Source organism: Convolutriloba macropyga, chromosome 14 (genome assembly GCF_964194025.1).
Source record: "Convolutriloba macropyga chromosome 14, txConMacr16.3, whole genome shotgun sequence".
Classification (NCBI taxonomy): domain Eukaryota; kingdom Metazoa; phylum Xenacoelomorpha; order Acoela; family Convolutidae; genus Convolutriloba; species Convolutriloba macropyga.
Window position 1 is genome coordinate 41,441,611 of NC_134481.1, and position 26,470 is coordinate 41,468,080.

The following is a 26,470-nucleotide window of genomic DNA, read 5'->3' on the forward strand; positions in this document are numbered from 1 at the left end:
ACCGAACGTCCACTTACCCGCTGCAGGCTTACGGCCTGGCTGCGTCGTACGTCCGTGATAAGCGAAATAATTCAAAATTGCCGACAAATTGGTTCACGTTTAGTTCTCGGCCGATCCTAAGTTTCCGGGTCTTTTGTTTACATAAGGCGGTTTGGGGGTATGGTTCGTATTTCGCCTAAGGCGTAGGCCCAGGGCCTTATTGCACCCTTGTATGACTAGCGTTCATTAAACTCAAAATTTGCGAATTTCGGATTTTTCCCCAAAATTATCACTTTTCCCCTCTTAAGTGTTAATAGCTTCGGACTGGGTAGAGCTGGCACCACCAATCCTGGTTTGTGAATAGCTTAGGGGTGCCCTAGGGTGATGGTGACCCCCGCTTGGTTCAGCCATATCGGCTTCAAAAAACCGGGGGGGGGGTGTACAGATTTTCGGTCCCAACTTGTAAGAATTTTCAGATTTGGCCAAAATTAGGAATTTTGTAAAACTCCAGTTTCTTTCAGTTATAATGGACGTTAATGAGTATAACAAGATATTACACTACAAAAAACTCTCTTTGACATCCTCAAAGCTTCTTACTCACAAAGAACGACATTTCCGGACGAAGCTTCGACTATTCACTATCCGGGACGGAAAACTTTATAAAAATGGGAAGCAAGTACTCCACAGTGAAGACGCATACTCTTCACTACTTAAGATGCATCACGACGAAGGTCATCCTAACCGCGTGAAACTTGAGGGTCTGGCTCGTGGCAAGTACAACGTCGGAAGATTGCGTCCGATTTGTCAGCGAGTTGTGACACAATGCCGCGAGTGCCAACTTCGTATCGGGGTTCGTAAGACCGGACCTATGGTTCACCTAAACAAGCCGCGGGTAGAACGGCTTTGCAAACAATTAGGGACACCTTCTAACTGTACCCACCCGCTTTCTCCAGCGTTCAAAAAGTGAGTTTTATAGTATATTGCACGTACTACGTTTAAATACGATGATAATTAAGTAACTGTATTGTTTCAGTTCCGAGTCTCTTGACGTCACCCTAGTTCCGAATCAAAACTCTACGTACTGGTCATCATAGGTACAACTGCGTGTGCTCTGCACTATCAGTAGTTCTAACGGGTGCCCGCAACTCTGGCGGAATTATCGAGGACTGGGTGAAACGCCTGCGGAAATCAGGACCGAACCGTTATTTGTTTGATCTTCCCGATGGGGTTCTTTCGAGTGAATCGACCGAGGATGTTACCGAGCTGAGTTCGACCGACCTACGGATGATTGCCCGGGCGCTGTCATCTAATATTTACGCGTGTATTAGTTCATCCGGACAATCAGAGGGTCATTGGGAATGTTACGCGGGCACGCACGCTGGCCCGTCGGTTCCCGCAATCTATCTCGCATTTTCGGTCACGGAGGAAGGAACAAGTGATGTTAACCCAGTGCGGAAAATTGTTCCGAAACCACCATAAACTAAATTTTAAAGAGCAAATATACAACACGATAACGATGATGATGCGATGATGATATGATGAGAGATAATAGTTTTAAGTTTAGTTTGTGTCGTATCAAATTAGTTTTTGTTTTCCTCAGCCCTCATCATCCTCAACCACTCCTCTTCCGATTCGTCCCCACTATTAAACTCCGCGCTCTTGGCAGCGAATAACCTCCTTTGGGCTATCCGCTCCATGCTGACTAACACGCGCGTTTCTATGTTCAATAATTTTATTCTCCGCTTTAATTTCTTGTCTGCCAACTTCTTCTCCCGACTCGTTACCAACACCTTCATAATCTTTCCTCCTCGTCTAACACCCTTATTAATATTAATGTTTCAATGGCAGTTCACTAGATGGCAATATCACAAATCAGGTTATGGTGGGTTTTGGAGTTAAGTAAACAAACTCAGCAAATTTGCGTTTTTGTTGGTTCATCAACAACTCCGTCGGCCTTTGTGTTTATGGTCTTCCTAATGCGGTTGGTTTAGTTTTACAGCTAATGGTTATTTGGATTGCCATTTTTTCCCTCTTTTTATTAGTTTGTTTATTTGGATACAGGAGTAAGCCTAAATATCACCTTGAATATAAATAAGTTCCAAATACCATAAAAAAGTAACTTTAAATAGCAAGTTGAATTAGACCAAACTCTAAAAAAAGACGCAGAAACTATAATCTTAATTTTTTGCAACGATAACACAAGCCTAGATTGGTAATTCTGATGCCATTTTTTTGCTCTTCGTGTGCTGCTCTTTCAGTTTTTTATTCAAAAACTCTTAGCTTTTTGTTTTTGCTTAGGATAGGTTTCTAGGCTCTATAAAATAAGTGTCTAAGCTCTATTGCGCTTTTCTAGAGCCTGAAGGGCTATTATTTAGCGAATTTTAAAAACAATTTAAGATTATTTCGGGCTTTTTTGGCTACTTTCGGACGGTATTTGGATGTTAAACTCGCAGTAATCCTGCAAATTTTGGTTTTTTATTTTGCTTGCGAGACGATGTTAATCTTGCACGATCTTACAAGAAATTTATGCTAGATCATTCATAATCTTGCAAGATTCTAGCAAGATCTTGCAAGCTTAACATCCGAGCGCGACAAGGGTTTTATTGATGCAACTGCACATGCGATTTATTGAGTTTTATATTTGAACATGTTAGTTTTTCGAAAGTCTCACAATTTGATCCTACTTGACTTACTGTTAAATGCTACTCATCCTGTGAAGAGTAAAAACCGTCTATAACTCATCATGTTCAGACTACAGTTATACTGATAATATATAATGTTTCTATCATGAGCATCATTTAATGAAAATTGCAATTCAGATATAACGCATCATCAGTGCTTAAAAATTGAAATGCTATTGTTCATTTCTGGTCGCTGTTGAGTGCACAATCCGGGTAAAATTTTTCCAGTTTACAATTATACTAATTATGATTTTTTATGATTTTTTTGAGTTTGAATAAATATTATTTCGTCAACATTCTATTCTGTTAACACTTTCCGCACATCTTTAGTTTTTACGAAGTTTTTCAAGAGACAAATGGTTCAAACTCAACTCAATCATTTTTAGTTATGATCAAATTCAACAATCAAGGATAATCAGATCTCACAAACTTGACCAGGCAGGGTTCAAGAGAAGACAACTCAAAATGAGGGTGAAAAAAAAATTTTCTGTTGGCCTTTCGAACGAAGAAATATGATTGCATTTGGCACGTGTCTTCAGCAGTTTTTTTTCTGGAAAAGGTTCATCTCCTTCTCATAATCCAACTTCCTGTTTTCACAAACAAGTTCTTTGTTCAGCTTGTTAATTTCTAATTGTTTTTCAAAAATAAGTGACTTTGTTTAAGTAAAAAGTAATAAGTAAAAGTGTTTTTATTTTAACCATCAAAATCTTTTTTTCACTAACTCCTGACCTTGTTTAGTTTCTGCATGAAAAACTGAAATCTCGCACTGGTTCCCTTGCAATTGGATTGTTTTAGCGGATTCCATTTTGATTTTTGTCTGCGATTGTGTTCCGATTATATATATATATATATATATATATATATATATATATATATATGTGTGTGTATATATATATATAAAATATAAAAAGTATATATATATATATATATATATATATATGTGTGTGTGTGTGTGTGTGTGTGTGTGCGTGTGTGTATGTGTGTGGCTAAGTGTGTGTGCATGTGTATGTGTGTGTTTGTACTGGGTGCACAGTCGTTTATGCATGTTTTCCTGTCCGTTATTTCCAAGTGGAGTTGACAGCAACGGCTGACATATAACAAATAAAGGTTTGTCTGCGTAGTGTGGGCCTTTCTGTTGTTGTGTTCACAGTGTGGATAGACGAGAAGATTGCCCATTACCACCGAAATGAAAGTCATTTAAGCCAGCACTAATTGATAAACTTGAATCCTACGTACCCATCAAGCATTCTCTCTCGTTAACAATCATTGTCTTTATTGGAAACTTAGTTTCACATAGTAGCTTTTGTACGACGAATAGTGCCAAACTTCATGAAGCTTAATGGAACAAAAGTACCGCCTAATCCAGTAGTTTCAGTATCAAAACATTTGAAAGCAGACGTAGTTGCCAACCTTACGAAACAACTCATGAAACTGCCAACAGTTTTCTCTCCAGAAGACATGGGAACCCTTAAACGACAACATCGACGAAACTCAATGCTTGCCACTTCAAAAATGTCACTAAAAAACTCGACCGATTCAACACAGATGACGAACTGGACAACCAAGCTCAACTCCAAGATAAGAGTATGCTTTAAATTCTTGAAAGTCTTAAATAGTTCGACAAGTATTAAACTTTTAACCGATTAAGTATCCCTTCAATCATTAAGTTCTCCTCCTCAGTGCTTTATGTAATCAAACCAGTGCTTCAACCCACTCATTAAGCCAGTACTTATGTGTTACCTTATTCAACGTTTAGAGCCTTTATTCAGTGAAATAAACATGATTATTTTCAGTGCTAATCTTCACGCGTTCTCTCAACTTTAACTTTATCTCATGTTCTCACTCTTTATTCTGAATTAGCGCATTTAAACATTTCAAATGTTCCTCCAAAGCCTTTATTGTTATCTTAACTTTGTTCATATTAATCTTTATCTCAATTTGTCTTAATTAATTTTTATTTCTTTCAAACTCTTTAATTGTCATTACCTTTAATGCTTTCGTTTAAAACAGTTTTCTAAGAAAACATAAATTGGGTGGCTCCAACAAAAACATGTGTATGTCCTTATATTCGTGCAGATTATATGTTTTATAGAAAAATTGTAAAACCCACTTCCTTCTCAAAATTTTCTTGGAAAGTTTTCATAAAGTCCGGTAGTGTCACGCCCTATTTCGTGCCTCATAGTTACGTGATGTTTTTCCTTCGAATATCCAGAATTAAGTTCCATAATTTAGTTCATATACAGATAGTTCTCAAGGCCATATATAGCTAGTATTTCCATTTAGGCCTGTAACCCCTAATTTGTTTATGTTTATTAAAAACAACCGCAGATTGACAGTTAATTGATAAAAATATCAAGTGCCTAAAAGCCTCAATATTTACTTTTTTGAGTTTCCTGACGTTGAATTCGCATAATCAGTAAATAACTTCATGAGAGATTATGTACTTGGTGAAGTAATTATTCTGATAAAGTAGGTGCTAATACGGAACTTGTATATGTACTTAACAAACATCAAGAGACGTACAAAAGCCGGAAATTGCCCAAATTACAGATCAGTAAATATTTGCGAAGAACCAGTACAGCTAAAGGTACAGCCCTGCGGAACCCACGAGCACCGGAAAGCCTACCTAGTGACCAGTTGCTAAAAACTCAGCAAAACTACTTATTCTAACATTGAAACTTTGCCTTTATTCTTCTAATATAATAATTAGAGATTGAACTGGAAATTCTTTCTAAAACTCTAAGTTTGAACTGACTTCATTAGAGTTAAACTGAGAAACTGAGACTAAACAAAGCTCTAAAAACCCAAGGCAACTAGTGGATATATCGCACATCCGAACCGCTCAGTAAATGGCTGTTACCAGCTAAATTTAATTAAAATATATCCGATAAAAACCGCACTGTGAAACACCAAAATAAGTGCTTGGAAAATGACAATAATTCACTCCATTTATCTCAAATATAGATCTCAATAACACCATGAGAACCATATTTTAAAAGTCAGTGCGTAACAAGGTATTACTGTTTTTCTGGTCCCAACACGCTCTTTACTTTCGTTTTGAGGTTGCATGTAACTGCAATTAACAATAAAATTTCAAGAAAATGGCTTTTGCCGCAACACCAATTCCTCGCTAAATTGACGGCCAAAATATACCATTTTGTCGAATAAAGGTATGTTTTCTGTGAATAAAATTCAAGGAGGCCAGACGTCTATTCATAACGACAAAACTTACCAGCTGAGCAAGTTGCCACAAAATATTTGTTAACCGAGAAACCATGGTTTGCGAAAAATAGCCGAAAGTTGGCCAAATTTTTAAATATTTGTAAGTTATCCATTTTTTTCAAAAATGTAAATTTTTCTGAATGGCTTCAATTACAAGTTAAATGCAAAGGGCCTTTGCGTGAGTTAAAGAAAACTTGTAGAAAACACTGAAAATCGTTCGATGAAAAATTTATAAATGTTTATAAATTTTGCATTATTATCTACCAATTTATAAATCTTTATAAATGATCCATTATTTTCAAAAAACTTATAAATATTTATAAAATATCCATTATTTTTCGACTGGGGCAAATAAATCTTTTAGGACAAAAAAGCAGTTTTTTATTATTGGGAGTGAATAAATCCGTTGAACAGTAAGCTGGGTCATTTCATAAGTTATTTATTTTTGTTTTTTAGGAAGAAAATATATAATTTGTATACTTTTTACAACATGAAGTTATCTTTCTTTTTGTTGTAAATTCGACCTCAACCGCCCCGTCTTACGGTTGCGAATTTCCCCCTTAGCTCAAATATATTATTCACGAGATTTACATCTAAAACTGGGCCGTATGATTTGACTATGAAATCATTGCAAGTGGAAATGATAAATTTGATCGAAAGAGTCTGAAGAAATTTCGAACCGCCAACTTGATGCTCAGCTTTAAATCGAACAGATATAAACTCGAGCATCAGATTTAAAAATCCTCGCGGAATAAACTGCCTCGTGAAATACGGAAAGCAATATCTCTAACCAAAATTTAAAGAATGTTAAAAGAGCATCTCCATCAACTTAAAATTTAACCATTCGAAAAAAAAACATTTTCAACTTCAGAGTTATTTTGTATGTTTAGCAGAATACGGAAACTTAAATTTCGATTTAAAATATTGTACAGGAGAAATAGAATGGATGTATTATATCTGACTTGTAACTTTAACAGAATGGTTAAGAAAGTAATTAACTTGTCAATTCGAAAAAAAACTAAAAACGTACAAATTGGAAAAAAAAAGTTGGGATCTATTCTGCCCCCCCCCCCGGCTTAGTGGGCATAAATCTTTTATGACCCCCAGGCGCACGTGCCATTTTCTTACATAGTAATTTGCAATATAACAACAAATAAATTGTAACTGGGGTCATAAAAAACACGGGGGGGGGGGGAACAGAATAGATCCAAAAATTGTTATTGAATTGCAAAAGTTAACTGACCCTTTAGCCATATCCCACTGTCTTTGCACCTCACTGAAGCACAAACACTCGGAAGAGAAATCAGAGTTCGCTTTTTCGAAACACATGAACGTATGACACATGTCTAACACGCTGAAGAATGTCTCTCTGCTCACTTTAACATTCTCCTCCAGGTCCAGATTCCGTTTCACATCCACACTGTCGGGGGACTTGAAAGTCCCGTCTGGGAAGAACTGAAAAAAGTTGTAGACCATTTCTTATATAATACTAGCTGGGAAAATCTTTGAGGTTTCGTTCTCTGATGTCTCATCAACAATCAACGGAGAGAACGAAGAGTCTTTTAAAGAAAGATCTTTAAACTCTTATGTAGCCGTTAAGACGATTTTTTTAAAACCCAAGAAATGAATTCAAATCTATGATACCCAGAGTTGCAGCTCAAATTTAACTGGTTGTTCAAATTAAACAAAATGTGAAGGTTGCTATGATTTTTTTTTCATCAAGTACTAAGAATTTAAATTTTATATTGAAAACAAAAATATAATCAATGTGTAATCACACTGATTTTTTAAAACGTGCTAAATGATAACATATTTTTTGATTTTTTATATTATGCTAAATGATAACATTTTTTTATTTTTTATATCATGCTACATGATAACATATTTTTTGATTTTTTATATTATGCTAAATGATAACATTTTTTAAATTTTTTATATCATGCTACATGATAACATATTTTTTGCTGTCATCCTTATTTGGTTATAAATGATTATTGACAGCTATATAAAGTCATCGTCTTTGATTCCTGCTAACCGCAATAAGGAATGTACATATTTTTAAAACCACATAATGGCCTAATTGATTCCGAGAAACAACAATTTGTGAATAAATTGACTCTAGGAAATTATATCTCCTTTAATCGACTCTTATCAATCAAACAAGGTGGTGACAGGACAAAAAACCCAATGTCAAATACCGAATGTGACAAAATACCCAAAATATACCCAATATTTTATTCTAGCGTTGAAACTACGAGAACAATTATTTAGCATAAAATTTAATTAGTGCCTTCGGCCATGCCTCGCGGGCCATGGCCATGCCTCATCGACCCGTGGGACTTGATATGAAACTATCACAATCAAACATGGGATTAAACTATCAACGTAATTGTGAGAAAACATGCTTGTAAAACCAAGTGCTAATTTGTAATCCAATTATTGAAGGAAAAGATCAATAAATTGGGTATAATGGCATTGGGTATTTTGTCATGCAATCAGACTAGCTCATATATCACTCTAGGCCAGAATAAGCTATATATGATTTATGGCCTCAATAATAAGTCATTTGATAATTGCATTTCTCGTTAGTCATGCAAGCATCATCATTACCCGTGTAAACGCAAAAAAAAATGAACAACTGTAACAACTGCTACAATTAGACCGCTTGTGATCTCCAGAAAAATTTGAACTTCCTACAACAACTGACCTACTAAATTTCCATTTTAATCAGAAAGGATCCAAATCAGAGAATAAATTTTCGAGAGCCATGACAACAGAAATTGCTAAATTCAAATTCATTTCCCTAATCCGTGTTTAGTTATGCAAGCCCAGTTTATGCAAAATTAATTGAAAAAAGGTGTTTTGTTCAATTTATTACCAAGTGACACAAATTCAACAGCTATTTTGGGAAACAGAGACAAGTTCAGGTAAAACTACTCAAGAAAAATCTACACTTACCAGCGTGAGAACATGAAAATGAACAAGCCTTCAGTTTTGGAAATGAAATCTGCATTTTAAAAACGGCTGATTGAAGCCACCAGAGCAGACAGTGTCAAGGCTGGCAACGTCTCATTGCTGATATTACACAATTATATTGTCTATATCTGAGTATTAAAAAATAGAAACTTGCCCAGTGGTACATGCTTAGTTATAAATGTTTTTGAAATTAGTTATAACAAGGAGACTCGGTAATGTGCGTACGCACATAAGGTTCCGACCCCGCTCATCCACGTTTCTGAGTTAATTGGCTACCAAATGATGAAGGTTTAGAAAAACTTCAAAAACACACATCGTTCAATAAACAACGAATGGAATACAATCGTGTACACTTTTTCACCCCTATTTAATTAATCCCCTATCATTTAACCCCAATTTATTCACCCCTGTATCACTTAACCACTCTATCATTTCACCCCTCTATCATTTTACCCCGATTTTAATCTTTCTATAAAATAAGGATTATTAAATTAGCAATGTAATCATTTGGCCATGCCTCGCGGGCCATGGCCATGCCTCAGCGGCCCGTGGTATCTGATATGAAACTATCAGAACCGAACGTGGGATTAGTTTATACACTTAATTATGTCAAAACATGCTTTAATGTCGACTGCTAATTGGCGGGATGAAATGATAGAGGGGCGAAATGATAGAGGGGATAAATGATAGAGGGGTGAATAAATCGAGGTTAAAAGATAGGGGTTTAAAGGAATAGGGGGGAAAAAGTAGAACCGAATACAATAATGCCACCCTAGAGGGCCGATGAACGTCGTTGAAAATGGCACTACTAGAAAGGACAATAGTAAATATCAAACAACGAACACTAATTAGGACCAAAACTCGATGGCTATAATAAATAAAATCATAAAATCAAACTCGCATTAGATAAAACCGAAACAAAACGATTTAACATATACTTCAAAATAAAAAAATTGAGACCTGTCCTCACTGCAACTGGTTAACAAGTCGACAAAGAAGAGCAAAGAGGTGCGAAATTCAAAAATACGTTTCCGTTTTTGAAAACAATTAATTTTACCGTTATTAATGTCATTAGATATTAACTGAAAAGCTAAAAATGTACTCTAGAGGGAGCAACTGAGACATTTCATCATCAAACGTTCAATTGCGCAAAATTTCAAAGCCAATGGAACCTACGATCATTGTTAAAAATTAAAAAAAAAACAAAAATCCTATAAACAGTACAAGTATAAAAAATCTCAATTATTTTGTTAAATCTCTTAGTAACTGTAGTAACAAAGCCAAGGAACAAACTTTTGAAGCTAAAATTGTTAACGAGATCAAATTTTAGCTCACTGAAAACGGGTTGTGACCCATGTTTACAGAGACTTAGCTACAAATTGACCAAAAAATTATTTGAAAAAATGACGAAGCTCAAAAACCGAAATATTTTTTTTTGAAAACAAAGTCATAACAGACTTAAAATTTCAGCAATGATTTTCAGCAATGAAACAAACAGCAATGAATTAAGTTGCAATACCTCAGGAAGCCAATTGGGCCTGTTAATAATGAGACTAAGTCACAACCCCACAAAATAACAACAAATATATAAAGAAGCCAATACTTCAAACTATTTTACGACATCACACTTTTGAAGGCACTATAATTATAAATGACGCCTGCAAGAACTGTAAAATGTCTTTTTTTTGATTTTAACAACAGCAAGCCTTATTTATAAAAGTACAACTACGAGGTGATGACGAAAAGAGAAACTCAAAAATTTAACAGTATAGAAACCTCGAAAATTTTTTGTGAAAATAATGGTCGAAGCAATAGATCACAACGTATAAACAAGCGCAAAAAATTGTATGAATCAACAAAAGTAATTTGAGACTGCTAATTATCGAGATCGAGTTACATGGTTACGTAAATGAAGGCAAAGGGATGCATTTAAAAAAAATTTCTTATTTCAATTTTAAAGTCATTAAAACAAACAGCTATAAACAGAAATCTTTAACTAAGTTGAGTTGTATGTCCTGAGGAATCAATTGAGATCTATTGTTGTCAAGTTATAGGGCGTACAATAAAAAATGACAATAATACGCAAAAACAAAAAAAATTCCATTTAAATTTTGCGAGATAACTGTGTCTCAGCCCAAAAAGCATAAACTATATAACTAAAACGATTAACATATCCAGATACGCTTTTTTCCAACGCTGTGCGTTTTTCCTTCTATGCTTTCCTTCAATTGGTCTCGTCAGCAATATGATAATTTAACAAGGAAACAAAATGAACTCATAAAATCGACAATTAAGCTCAAAAATAAAAACAATTAAAGAAAACGCGTAGTATAAAGAGAAAGAGACCATTAGTTGAACATAGGACCGTTAGGAACATTAATTTATAACCTACAAGAAATCCGTTTCTGCTTGTTTTTACTGAGACTGCGCGCTAAGTTGAGAGAAATAAGATAAAAAATAGTGGCAAAGTTCAAAAATTAACCGATATTTTCTTAAAACAACTATATTTAAGGTCAAAACAGACATTAGATAACAACTGAAAGAATTGTCTAGATTGATTTAAACGACCTCAGAAATGATTTGGATCTTCGACTGGGGACAATAAGTCAAATAACTGTAGAAAAGATAACAAATGAAAGTAAAATTCAAGAATACCATAAATTTTTTACGAAATCAATTGGTCAGAGCCACAAAAACCATGAGCTTATTCTCAAACTGTGCTATAATATTGTTGAGCCTCCTTGTTTGTGAATGGTATCTGTCAATCATTGAGCCCTGATTTGAATTTCTTGTAAGTAAAAGAAGTTTACATAAAAAATTTTTATATAGCCGAAATATTTTGAAAAAAAGTCGCGCACCATTAAAATCTAAAAGATTTATTCTCGTGAGCATCAATGGTGAGATCAAGATCATCCCAGATTTTACTACGCGCCTAAAAAAATACTCATTTTTTCAAATGGTTTCGAAATAATCAATTTTTGAACAAAATTTTTCAGTTTGTCAAAAATAAAAATGCATTTTCTATAGTTATAGAGTTTTAATTTGCAAAAAACTGGCGAAATAATAATTCCAGAAGACTCTCAAAGCCAGTGGGTGTAGAACTATTTCGTTTGTCAGCTTAAAAAGAATATTGCCGCTGTTTCAAGCTATCTACTTCCAGCAAATTTAAGATAAGTTTGCTAAAAAAGCAAATTTGATCCCGAAGAAAACGAACTTTGAAATTTTTTTCCAAAATTCTAGCCGAAAAACTCAGATCAAAGAATTCAGCAAACCTCATCTATCTTTAGAGATAAAATCAATAAGACTAGCAAAAAATTTGAACAAATTTTAGCAAAATTGACGAAAATTAGGTCAAAAATACCGAAAATATGAATAAAAACAGATGAATTACGTCAAATATTCACAAAACTATAAAACTCGATAACTCCTTTTAAAAAGCGAAAATTGAAAAAATCTGTTTAATTCCATATTCTACGCTGGATGACCTTTTTATTGATACCACTCACAACTCTCTACGATGATTATATCGATCGGCCAAAATTAACCGACCAAAAAAAAACCATTTGAGTATATAGTTCCTCCCCCACTAAAGTGGGTCGGAACAAAAATTATTTTTTGATCAGTTCTTGGAAAAATCCAGTACTATATTACCCTTTGCCGCAATTGAGTGAAAGAAAGTTACTTTTTTAATGCTGCTAACAAAAAATAAACACAAGGACGTAAAAAAATTGACTTAGAGTCACTAAATGTCCCCAATTGAGTTACCGATGATTGTCTACGCGGTCAAAGTGATTGGACTACACAATAATCATGAGGCAACAAAATTTCTAAAATGCTAGCTCGAGTATTGAAAAAATTAATTTAGAATGAGAACAATTTTGTCATGAAAATCTCATTATTTTTCCAAAAGCACAAAAATTTCGATTAAATCACATGCTTGTCGGCAAAAGAAAACAAAATCAATGCAAAACAAGCCATGAATGTTTGTCTTTGGTTTCGTTTTTCAAGCTGGACCAAATCTTTGATTTGCCATGCAAGGAAGAAAAACTCAAATGCTGGCTATCAAATTTCAAATGTCTGTTTTTCTCAAAAACCAGAAAACTATTACCAGAAAATTCGCAATTACCAGAAAACGAGCTGAGAATTTTTACTTCATTACAGCTTTCTAAAATCGCTTCCACATATCAATATTGATGGCAATGTTCAATTTTTTGACGCCTAAAATTGCATTTTTTTCTTGACAGGATTGAAGGGATGTAATCAATAACACAAATATATTTTGTAATTTTTTCATTACATTTCAAATTGAAGACAGTGGATTTTTTCCCACAAAAGCTTTTCTTATAACATTCTAAACGAATTTTTGTTTGCCACAAAAACAATCACATATAGCTTAAAAAGTTATCACCAAAGATTTAATGACTGATTCTAGTTTTCAGTCAATGCGTCAATGTCAGGCAAAACCGTACAAAATTAATAGAGGCCAAAACAATAGGAAACGCTCTCTTTATTTTGTAGATAAGATAGTTTAACATTGATTGATAATCAACCCCAGAAATGAAATTTAAGAAAGTCACAACTTAATTCAGAGGTCGGAAAAAATCAACGGACAATTTTATCTTATAATCAATTTACAATTGTTTGATTTTGCCTTAGTTTTTTCACTTTTCGCATTTATACTATTTTTCTGTGCTTAAAAACCGGATTACACTTACTTTCGACTGGACAGCGTTGATGAACGAGAGATGCTGACACATGAACACAAGCAGACATATTTGAATTAAGATCATACACCAAATTGCAAACATGTATTGATTCTCGTTCACAAATATGTACGCTCTGCTATTCACAACAAAAGTCACCACTTTCGAATCCTCCCATCCGCTTCCGCCATTTCCACCGCTTCCACCTCCGGTGAAGCTAGTCCGCTGTGGTTTCTTAGAGGTGTTTGGCTGAGAGGTCAAGCTACCAAAACCTGCAATAACTTGTTTTGAAAAATTCATCATGCAACCAAAAATTAGGATCCTTTCCCTTCCCCCCCATCTTAGTGTGTTCATATTACTTGCACCACCAAAGCTCATGTTCCATATTTTTACATAATGGTTTTTATTTACTACGTAGTGACACGTGCTCTGTGACCGAGGAGTGCTCAACGTACTGGGGGGGGGGGGGGGGTAATCAGGATCCAAAACTTATTTAAATATTCTCCAAAAATAAATTAATTTCTTACGGGAACTTACAAAAATTTATCTGTTTTTAACGTGCAAATTAGTTGACTAAAATTTACAATAACGATGAAGGCAAGCATGTCATAGAAAGAAGAACAAAACAACGATTTAGGACAAAATATGAATTGACGAAAAAGAAAATTTTTTGCAAAAACAAAATAATAACGTCAAAAAGGACAGATTTTTTCTTTGAACACAACAGGTAGAACCCAACAAAATAGGTGCCCTCTTTCCTCTTTCCTGCTGTTATGCAGAGATGAAATAATGTATAAAAAGAAATTGTTACATTTGAGGTTCAGTTTCAAACAAACAATCTCTGCATAAAAGAATTTGTAACCAGGTTAAAACCGGTTTTGATTCTAGTCAAAAAATCTATATCAACAATGTGTAATCGTTATTAACTTTAATAAGAATCTATGATCAATTTACAGTTTTAGCTGAAATTTTTTATTTTTTAGATCTAAACTCCATAAGGGTTTTTTTTTGTAAGCGCGAGCTTACAATTTTGTTGCACACGAAATTAAAATGTCCCTTCTAATTTTGCAAAAAAGTACTGTGGCTGAAAATTGGAAATGAGAACACAATTTAAATTAGGCAGAACTCATAATTTCGAAGTTGAAAACCTTTCAAGAGAATAGAGAAATTATAAAAGGTTAAGCAAAATGATTGCGTAGGAAACGTATCATGATTAATACCGAAAACGAATAGAAAACTATTACAAAACATAGCAGGACAAGTCCTGACGTACAATTCAAAGATTTGTTGTTATTTATACTAAAGATTTATACTAAACAAAAATAGAACGGACCATGAGTGAGTTGGGAAAATCATTTCCAAAAAAAAACAAATCATAAAAGTTTTAAAAAAACTGAAAATCAATGACAAAATGCCGGATTTGAACAAAAAACCACTAGCGAGAAATAGAAATTTGGCTCAAACAGGAAAATAGGCCTAGAATGAAATATGAATTGATTGGGACAACCATTGGGACAAAAGTCAGATAAAAAAACAGTAAAAATCAAAGTGAAATAGACGCATGTTATTAAGTGAAAAACCAATAGCTAGAAAGCGAATATTTGTTCAAACACCGTTTCCTCCTCCACCACACATCCTGTTTCGGCGTGACCAAAATCACAATTCTATTTTGACTTCAAAAATCATGACAATGTGTGAACTAATGTTAAAAAAACAGCGCCCCAATACAATTCAAATTTTTTGAATTGTAATAAGCAATTGAAAAAACAGTCAGAACGAAATGAAAAAAGAAGAGAGCAAAAACAGGAGCCAACAAAGAGGAAAAGCAGAAAAGATGAAAACAATATCAGGCGCCGACAAAAAATGATGGAACAAAAAAGGAGAGAACAAAAAAGGAGAAATCAGAAAGCAAGAATGTACTCTAAATTTTACTGCCCAACGTTCAACAACATGAGGCGATTATTGAAAAGAAAGCAGCTGAACTCATTAACAGAAATGTTTCAAAAACTTACAAAATGCTTTAAATGCTTCAATTGCAGAAATGCTTTGAATGCTAAGAAAACCTGTAGAAAACAAATTTGTATTGTACAGGTTTTTTTAGCATTTGAAGCATACGGTTTAGTATTATTACTATACTTTTCAAGTGATGAAAACCAGGAGTACCGCTAAATACTTTTGCTCAGCTTAGAGCTGCGCAGCTATAATAAATACAAACTTACTTAAGAGTAATTAAACATACTTAAAAAAAGCAAACATAATAATACACAAAGCGACAACAATAATTGCTCCAAATTTCGTTCGAGAGAAACTGAAAGCAAAAATGTTTTTTTTGCGATAACGTACGCAATTCACTTCCAGAGCTGCTACTGTGTTGCGTGTTTCCACTTTGACTAATCCCCTCTCTCGAAGACGAACCCTGGCTACTGTAGGGACTATTCCCAGTTGTCGTTCCTTGCCCCGATCCACCCGACACATCCTGCACTGCCTGGTCCCAAAGATTACTAATGTCGTCCACATTTCCGCCGCTTCCACCGCCGAATCCGCTTTCGAATTCTACATCCACAGTTGGAATGAAAGCGTTCCATCTCTGTTTTTTTTCTGTTTTCACGTTTCTTAGTACTTTCAGTCTTTTTAAATCTGTTTAACTCAAATTGTTGCTTAACCATTTCCTGTTTTCAGCAGGGTTACCTGTGCATGTCACTTTGAAATTCTGGCTGAGCAATCCAAACCGCTACTCAATGATCGATAATCGCCAGAACTTCTCAGTGACTTCAGGCAGCTATAATTGATATCACATCAATATTTCAATTTCATTTTAGTTCGTACAATTATAACGAATTGTCCAGTGTTAAGTTGTTCACTCAAGTTTCTTTTTGACAGCGATTATGTTGCCAATTGGTAAAAGTATCAAAAAATTGAGAAAACAGTGTGAAAGTTATAAAACTTGCGATTTCGTGAACTTGAGAACGGTACCTTTGACTTCAGAAGAGATCTATCTAAGCGCTATTTTTTTAACTCCATCAATTTTGTCTATTGATGTTTTTTCGTTCAATTTTTCAGGGCGTTTAACATCTTTTCTTATACATGGAATGTAAATAAAAGTTTTGTCCGCAACTTCAAAAATTTTTAGGCTCTAGACACCATATTATTAATAACCATCTCAAAATAAGAAGCTTTAAACTGGAAAGTGAAATCTAGCGAAGTAAAAAAAATAAACGCAATCATTTACTGGATGCGGTTTCTTAGAGATACGAAAATCAAAGCAAACTATAATCAAGCTCGCCTCCCAAGGAAATTTTATACTGTTAAGTCATTTCTACAAATTCCAAAAATTGAGAAAAAAACTGTTTTGTTTTTGACGAAAAAGAAGAGGAACGATTTGGGTGGATGCCTTTGTTGCTGATAAAACTGGTGGAATCTTCCGCCTCATTTCCACCCTCGTTGTCCACGAATATTTGGTACTTGGGCATTTATTTCAACTCTTCTTATAAACTATATAAGCAATATCGAACCAAACCTTTCGGGGTCAGAATGTCAATAAATTAGGGTAAAAGGTAATCAAGGTAATCACAGTAATGAGCTATACTCTGCTCAAAGTTAAGGCAGAATGAGATTGACAAGACAGGAATTAGCCAATTCCTGGAATTAGCCACAACTTTTGTGCCCTTACCCAACTTTCGTATTTTCGTACCCAATCACTAGTTTTTTTTTATTCTTACCTGACCAAAGTGGGGAGAATAGAAATAAACTTTTCATGTGTGGAAAAAAAGGACTGATGAGAATTGGTTCATTAAACGGCTGATCTGCTGTTTTGAAACACATTGTCATGGTTACTATGTTAATTGTAAATTTAATTTATCGCCCGTAATAGTTTTCGTATTTAGTCGATGTCAAATAATTTTATTTAAAAATTTTGACAAAACAGCGAGTTTCTGCTGTGAGCATCTGTAATAGTTAGTATACACCTTGACGAGTTCAGTAGAGTTAACAGTTTATCATTTAACGTTTTTTAAAAATCAAAATCGCTTTTTTAATTATTGTAGGTATCTCAATTTCTTAATTATTCACCTTTAATTAAGGACCGAGACCAAACGCATTCGTATTGTTATAAAATTGCAGCTTTGCTAACAAAAATTGAAAAATCATTCCAAGAAATTTTCGAGAAAAATTTTTCCTGCGGATACTCCGGATGGATTCCAAAAAAAATTCATCGTTCAGCCGGAACAAATTCATTTCAACAAACTCGTTTTGACAAAACTTTTGATAAAAAAATTCCAACTCCGAATTATAGATCAGCATAGATGAATTTCGTACTATATACCATTAATATTTAGTCCCATTTAGACCATTAAATGATACAAACACTTGATTGATTTATTGCTTTAGAACGACATTTTTTACTATATGGATTTTCAATTTCAATAGCTTATATGACTCGTAAAAAACTAGTTCTCAGACTGTAGTCGCTGGAAATTTATATAAAAGAGGACCAAAAAAGCGAATGAGAAAAGAATAAAATCTAGAGTACAAACCAAAATAGGTCGTGGGTAGTCTTTCGGTAAAAACCAAATTCTGAACAGAAAATATACAAACCCAGAATACATAATTACTAAGGCAGACCCAAGGTAGTTTCCTTTTACAGCCTTAAGGGTTTAGAGCTAGGGCTACTTATTTCTGCGTGCGAAGTATACTTACATAAATCTATCTCACTAACCAACACAAAAAACACTGAACGTAAACTTCAACTGTTATGGTGGTAAGTCTATTCAACACCGAGTCAATAACATACACATAGTGAATCTATTTAATAGACTGACTAGAGTAAAGTAGGCATGCGCTATTTAAAAGAAGATGGAGTCTTCTCAGTCTGTGTTTGGTGCAGAACATTGGAGAATACACATTTTGATTTTTATCTACTGCACTTTTTATCCGTTAACCCCTACTTAGCCCTCAATTTTTCATTGATATCCAGCAACGGATACTCCGAGACCAAAACACTTTATTGTTCCGACCCCTCTTGAGGGGGGAGGAACTATATACTCAACTGGGTTTTTTTTGTTCAGTCAATTTTGGCCGATCGATATATTCATCGCACAGAGTTGAGACTGGTATCATTAGAAAGGTTGTCCTGCGTAGAAAATGAAATTAAAAAGATTGTTTTGATTTTCGTTTTCGACAGGGAGATATCGAGGTTTAAACTTTCGAGAAAATAGAGTGAATTCCGTTGATTTCATTCACTTTTTTTCGGAATTTTTGATTAAAATTTTGTCAATTTTAATAAAATTTAATAAAACTTTTCATGAAAATGTTGTTGATTTTTTGTTTCAAGTCAAAATGCATTTTCGGCTATTTTCATTGAATTTTTTTGTCACAAATTCTGGCTAAAAATTTCACAAAATTCAGACTTTTTCATAAAAAACAGCACGAAATAAGTTTCTTTAGTCCACTCTGATTAAATTTGCAGGAAGTGCACACCCAAACAGCACTAACATAATCTTTGTAGACTGAAAAGAGGGCTAATTCCACTTCAACTTCTGTTGAGAGTGCTCTGTAAATAAAACTTTGCTGTTTTTTGCTAACTTTATTCGTTGATTATCAAAAACGCAGCATTTATTTTTGATTTTTTGACAAACAAAAAATCTATATCAATGACATTCCAAATATTAAATATTCCTAGTGAACCATCAACATTAGCAAGAGTAGTTCCGTACCAATCTTGGATCGTTACAATCCAAAAATAATTCGGATTGTCATCAGTCGGTTTTTTATTAAAAAAAATTCGATCTTTTTTATATTAATTAAAAAACAGAACATTTCAAATAAAAGCTCACTAGTGATAGGTCCTATTGATTTCCTAATTAGCTTGCAATTAATTTATCTAGTTGATTGCTTGAAAGCTTATGGTCGTTTTGACATTTAAAATATTTGATTTTTAAATAAAATATGGCTTATTGAATTTTGCCTCCATTTTTCTCTTACTTTGGTCAACTTGTAGCTTAGTGTCAGCAATCAACGAGTGCTCCTTCTTTCCGCTGAATTCAAACTTAGTATTTATTGCTGTTTTACGCGTTAAGTTATGATGTTCTGGCTTTGATACTACTAGATTTCACAAAATTTTTCTAATTTTTAGGTATTTGCCCAATTTTCATGTTTTCTAATTTTGTCAAATTATCACGTTATTGTCAGTTCATATATCACATTTTTCGCGTTCAAAAGAACGCATAATTGATGATATTTAAATCCTTAAAGATATAGATTGTGGTTCTTTACCGCTTCGACAATACTTTCTCGATAGTTACATTGAATTTTTTAATTTTGTCTTTAAATGTCGTTTTTACTTTGTCCTTTAGTCGTGTTTAATTTCCTGTACAAGGACCCGGTTTGATTGGCTTTTCGTGGAAGAGTAGATGAGCCCATGTTCTGATATTAGAAGATAGATAATGGCTTTCATGACTTTGAAAACAATTGTTTTCCAAAAGGAAAAAAAATTTTCAACTTCGTAATTTTGTTCCTTTTATTGTCTGTTTGTTACCTGGTCTCGTTAATTAAAGGTTAAAGATGACATTATTTTTGTCAAGGGAAGGTGTCAAAAGGGATTGGTGTCACAAAATCTAATGTTTTCAAAGAATTCGTTATGACTTTACTGGCTTCCACACGGGTTTTTCACAAAAAAATTATATGAATTTTTTATTTTTGTCATATTTGACGTTCTTTTTGCAGACGTAAGACATATTCTGGATAATTGCAGGTCTCAAGGGCTTCCTTTGGAACAAAAGACGAAACTATTCCACTTATTGATTTTGTAATTAATGGCTTTCATGTCTTTGAAAATAAATTTTTTTCGATAGAAAACAAGTATTACATAATTTTGAATTTTTTTCTTTTTTGTCTAACTGTTGCTTATTTTCATTAATGAGCGGCCACATAATACAATATCGGTGTTCGAAGAAAGTGCAATCGAACATATTTTGGGGGCCAAAGTACGGCTTTACGGCTTCCAAATCGTTTTCTGGCAAGTTTTAATTGATTTTTAGTTTGTTGTCTATTTGTTGTTCTTTTTGTAACTGCACAGAAAATTGAATACAAAGAGTTCTTAATTCCCTTCTATAAAAAAATTGGTAATTGTAAACCTATGGGATATTTTAGTTGATTCCTAATGGTTTTCATTACATTGAAATTAATTGTTTTTTTAAAAAATTCAGCGAATTTTCTAACTTTAAAGTTTCTGTTCTTTTTTGTCTAATTGTTACCAAGCTTTATTATGAACTGTTGAATAACCTTTTTTTTCTGTTGAATTACAAGTTATTTTGTTTTTGTTTCAGTTTGCCTTTGTTATTAAGTTTTGTTTTTTAAAACGGACATAAATTTTTTGATGTAATTTTTGTTTATTGTTGTTGTTTGTTTTTGCCGTTCGTCTTCGCTCGCTTTCTTAATATCGGCCTATCTCATCATTCTAATGCATCATTTTTTACTCCACTGAGGTATTTGCTTTGGAGGCTATCTTTTCGTTCATAGACCAGTTTTTTTTGTGAAAAATACTTGAATTTTTTGTGTTTTTCTATCTTTTCCTCATCTGGTAGATAATTATGCCAAAATTGTGGATGAGCGGGGTCGGAACCTTATGTGCGATCGCACATTACCGAGCCGCCTTGTTACAAATAAAGATTCAAACATAACTAATATCCTTTTTCAAGAACACTACATAAAGAGCATAAAATGAACTTTTTACCTGAATTTATACACAAAAACGAGCTCTACTATAAAATTTGTGCCACAAAAATAAAATTCAATTTTTTCATTGGCACCAACAGAACGTTTACTATCAACCGAAAATTCCCTATTTCTTTGTGAGCAAACAAACACATCAGCAAAACTTATGTGAAAATTTGATTGGCAGCTGAATCAGATTTGATGACAATAAACTTCAGTTCGATCGAATAGCCAATACTCATAAAAAGCTTTTGAGATGTAATGACTGCGGTGAGTCAGCCGATGTTTTTTGATAGAAGTCCTGTGTCAAAATTGACTGTTCAAAACACTGCTTACTTGAACTTGAATTTATTGTTTTAAAAATTTTCAAATTACCAGTTTTTACGTTAGAAAAAACGTTTTCTTTTGATTTTGGGATCATATTGATTTGTGTCATATTTTTTTCTATTTTCTTCACCAAAGTTCTGAGTGACAACCAAAATTAGAAAGTTAAGGACGATCAATTGCGTCAAAACGTTTTGTAAAAGCCAGGAAAACGTTTGAACGCGGGCGGAGCATTGCGCACATTACCGCGCTTCCTCATTTTTTTCCTAGTATTTTAATGATAAAAATATGATAGACATTTTAATATATAAGGCGTAAAATTTCGATGATTACTATATACTTCTGTTGATGGTATTTAAAACCAACTATCAAAAATGCGTGCTAAAAAACATTAAACAACAATAGAAGTAAAAAAATTTTATATCGTCATAGCTAACTCCTTCTGGCTGTAAAATAAATTACCAGCAAAAACGTATAGACGTAATGTGTATTCTAATACCTAACAAAACGAACAGCAACGAAATCCGATTCTAAATGTCAAACTTATATATAACAAAAGACATTTGACTGCGTCTAGATATTAATAATAAAAGATAAAGTGTCTGTATTATACAAACTTGATCATAAACTTGATTAAAACAATAATGCGAATACCAATTTCAAATGAAGTAAAGCAAAATTGTGATATTATAATTGTGGCTATTGTAATGCAATGAATTGTGAAATTAGAACGGGGTTTCCAAAGTTGGTCTTATCTCACGGCAAATAAACTTAACGCAGAAGGTTCTTTTGTAGCTATGATCGCAGAATTGTCTTGTTATTTTAATGTTTGCAGTCATTTCTTTATATCGATTTTGACGTTGAAGAAGCAATAGATAGATATATGTTTTAATTGCTGGATTCAATGCGGTTTGATTCGAATAGCCTGTCCACAAATATGCATGCGCTGCGGTCGAGAAAGATTATGGGCAGACTCCTGTTTCCTGTTGGCAGGGTTTTTTTCGCCAAATTCAGTTTTATAATGCATTAGTATCCGGATATTTCCGAGTCGAGGAATCAGTTCGAAAAAAATGAAACTGCGGTAAATTTCTATGAAAAAAAATATTTTGAAGAAAAACAGCCAAACGCCCGCATCTTTATTGGACAACTTTTGTTAAATTCCGATATAAAGTTGATTTGTTTTTATTCGTCGATATATTAATCACCTGTTAGTTTTATTAAGAAATACAGTAAATATATTGCTATCTTTTGGTAAGATTTCAGCTATATTGCGCTGAATTGTAGTTTTTCGGTATTTCTCATTATATGAGGGGTTATAAAGGGGTTGCTATAATCTTTGAAGATATTGCATAAGTTATTAAAACTGAAACCTTTAGCTTTTTCATAATTATGTCATTAAGCAACAAACAGAACCCAAATCAACGAAGTTATGTCTATTTCAGTAACTCTTTTTTTACAACCTCAATTTAAAAAATTGACAAATGACAACTTAACTCAAAAACTTGCATCGCTGCTGCTTCTTTACACTTGGTTGCTGGAAAAATAGTACCAAGTAAAAATCTACTGATTATATTAGTACCATGTAAATTGGTACTACTAATTATATTGGTACTACTAATAGTACCATGTAAACTTCGAATTATCTGAGACTTTCATAGAGTGTTTCTTCTCAAATGACAGTCCACCTTTGATTTAGATTCAATTACTTTTCAAACAAGGAGGCTCGTTAATGTGAATACACATATAATATATATTATGGCCCTGGTCAACCAAGTTTTTGACTTAATTGCCCAGCGAAAGAGGAAGAGATAGAAAACTTCGAAAATGATTTATTGTTCGAATATAATTGTCTTATACTTTTAAAAAATAAATCCTTTCACCAATATACAATTGAAAAAATAACTCTTTAGAGAGCCGAAGATAGCTGCCAGTAAGGGGGTAAGAGAAAAGACAAATAAACACCAAATAAAAACAACAGGCATTAGTTACGGCAAAACACTAAATGTTTATCCATTTTAATTTGGAAAAAACTTAATGAAAAAATTAAAATGGTATCCGATTAAAAATAAACTGAAACAACTGACTCGCATTTTACCAAAAAGAATATGTAAACTATCTTTATTGACACTAATTAACAAGTATAGACTGAAAACAAAAAGGTGCAATGTCAGAAAGTACGTTTACACTTTTGATCAACTGAAGTCCTTCAATGGCTTCATTTATATAGTCATTCAAAACCATTGAGAGTGTCATTATCCAGAATGTCATGAAAACACAAAAAGAAAAAATACAGGCAAAAATCAGGATGTCATTTCAACTTTGCGAGGAAACGGTGTCGAAGACTATAGGACCAAAATCTAACCACTAAAAATCATGAATATCATCAGTTGCGCCCTATTTAGACGCCATTACTGCAATACGCATCTTCTCATTAAGATACCTTAAGATGATGATAGTAAAAGACAGCAAAAGAACCTAAAGAATTGGAAAATGTCAAAAAAAATAACTAGAACATTTATGAAGACTAGTATTATCAAAGCCAAAACTCAATTATTTAAATAGCAAAATACTAATTAAGACTACAAAAATATTTCACGTGAAAAAGAATATTTCACGTAACCTCTCTCTTTGATGAGTCTACGCTTAAAGATTGCAAAATGTGAATGAAATTGGCAGTTCTCAACTTTTTTTTGAAATGAAATTTTTGAAACCGCAAGACACAACAACCATAAGTCTTCAACCAAAAAAAGTGGTTTAATTTTTTTACTGTTTAGGACTGTTTTACTTGTAATAACTGAGACTAAGTCAAAAGACTACACATTACCACTTAATACAGGCAGAACTCAAAATTTCGCAAACATTTTTATGCAAACGGTGTTGAAGCCAAAAAAAACATATTCATTTCGCTGATATTTTGATTTGTGATCATTGGCCTCTCTTTTGCCTTGTAAATTTGAGCTGTCGATAATTGAGGTTTGAGTTCAAATCACTCTGGTCTGTAAGCAACATTAAAAAAAGCAAAATTATTTACAAAAAAATGTTTATCAAGCGCCCAATTAAAATCCGAATAATTTTTGAACTCAGAAGTTCCACAAGTAGACCAAATTTAATTCTTCTTCTCCATTAAAACAAAAATTGCACAAAATGTTACCGAAATAGATAATTTAATCAAAAAGTGATTAAATCATAAATAAATGATGATTTTGGATGCTTATCGCCTTTTAATTCCAAAAAAGCGTTATGTATCGATTGAAAGCATTGGATAGTTTTTTCAATAGCACCCTAGATACCAAATTAACCAAATTAAAAGTTGATTAACTAGTTTTATTTGTAAGATTACAATACGAATATCAAATGCTTGAAAATTTCAAGAAATCAATACAAAAACAGTTTCAAACAATTTGTCAGAAAACAATTTGTCGGAGCCAAAAAAAACCATGAGCTTCACTCATAAAACACAATTTTGTTTCGTGAGACCAACTTTGCTTGGCATTGCTGCTCTGCTGTTAAAAAATCGCATTTAATCTACTTTTTTTGCAATAGATTTTTTGCAAACGAAAATCTTTATATGTCAAAGAAAAAATTAAGCGCTTTTTAAATATCGGTTTAATTTATTTCAAATATTTTCTTCGAAATCAGAGAAAGAATTAGCCCCTATTAGAGCAAATTTTGCCAACATAGTGAGAACAAACAAATCAGCAACTCTCTTCAATCTTGAAAAGCGAGACCAAAGACACTTTTGCTAACAATTTAATTATATTTCATCAAAATCCGATCAAAATTTAAGCAAAAATTACGAAAAATGTATACAAAACAACCGAAGTTAGGCTAACATTCATAAATATTTAAACCTCTGTAACTCCTCAGAAAAAGCGAAATAGAAAAAAATATATATTTTTAATTTGAACTACTACACTTGACAAGTTTTGTAATGATGCCTTTTCTCAATCCTGTACGCTGAATATATCGATCAGCGAAAATTGACAACAAAAAAACCAGTTGAGTATATAGTTCCTCCCCCAACTAATGTGGTTCGAAACAAAAATATATAAGAAGTAATTGATTGAAATAAAAGAATTAAAAGAAAACACAAGTTAAAAACTAAAAAAATCTGATAGCTGACTGGAAAAAGTTCGCGTTTGAAAAAAAATAGGAACTGGTAGGATTAATACTCTTTGGTTTTCAAAGAATCTCAGATTGATCGTTAGAAATGGATCAAATATTAAGACTAGCCTAGAGAAATCAGATAGATGTGAAGCGATAAGTTCAGAAAACAGAAAGAAAAGCCAAACGAACAAATTTGATTGCAGAAAACCCAAACAAGACCTCATTCATTTTGTGATCTGATTGTAATAGTTTTCGCAATGATCTGTTTTCTTGCGATACAATTTTGGATACTCATAAGAATAAATTACAATGAAACAAAAAACAAAGTTATGCCAAAATAACTGAATACCTGAAAGTCTGTTCAGTCAAGTTCAAGAAGTACAAATAGTTCTAGCTCAAACCTTTAAAAAATAAACCTGGCGGCCATTTGATGATAACTTTCAGATAACTTTTTAATTAGTGATAACTAATTAAAATTTGTCCAATGGACAATTACTAATTTTTAAAGACTTGAAGCACCATTCTGTAATGAAATTGGAAAAAGAAGCAAAAAACTGTGCATGTAGAACAATAAAAGACAAATATTTGAAACTAAGTTGCGCTAACGGCGTTGCTCAAATAAACTAACCTAATAAAGTCGAACGAACTGCTCTCGAATGATCGTTTATTTCAGAAGGAGCCAAACACTGTCACTCAAAAGTTTTGCATTACAAAAGACATACACGTTTACGCTATTTGCATTAAATTTCGTTCCAGAGCAATTCATCA

The 26,470-nt window shown here is 33.2% G+C and overlaps 1 protein-coding gene across 4 annotated transcripts in view; it reads right to left on the bottom strand.

Annotated features, from left to right (window-relative positions):
* LOC142353051 (uncharacterized) overlaps nucleotides 1-22,249 on the bottom strand; it is a 36,459-nt gene extending 14,210 nt beyond the window's left edge. The window contains exons 1-5 of one of the 4 annotated variants that reach the window (XM_075405246.1): nucleotides 22,058-22,249; nucleotides 16,953-17,148; nucleotides 15,905-16,114; nucleotides 13,574-13,833; nucleotides 7,126-7,337 (exon numbers count right to left, since the gene is read on the bottom strand). In XM_075405246.1, the coding sequence (XP_075261361.1) occupies nucleotides 7,126-7,337; nucleotides 13,574-13,833; nucleotides 15,905-16,114; nucleotides 16,953-17,031 (761 nt within the window). In that variant the 5' untranslated portion in view covers nucleotides 17,032-17,148; nucleotides 22,058-22,249. Of the gene's footprint in view, nucleotides 1-7,125; nucleotides 7,338-13,573; nucleotides 13,834-15,904; nucleotides 16,115-16,952; nucleotides 17,201-18,093; nucleotides 18,111-22,032 lie in introns of those variants that run through there. The other 3 variants (XM_075405244.1, XM_075405245.1, XM_075405247.1) reach the window with 3 other exon arrangements.
* Between the last annotated feature and the right edge of the window lie 4,221 nt (nucleotides 22,250-26,470).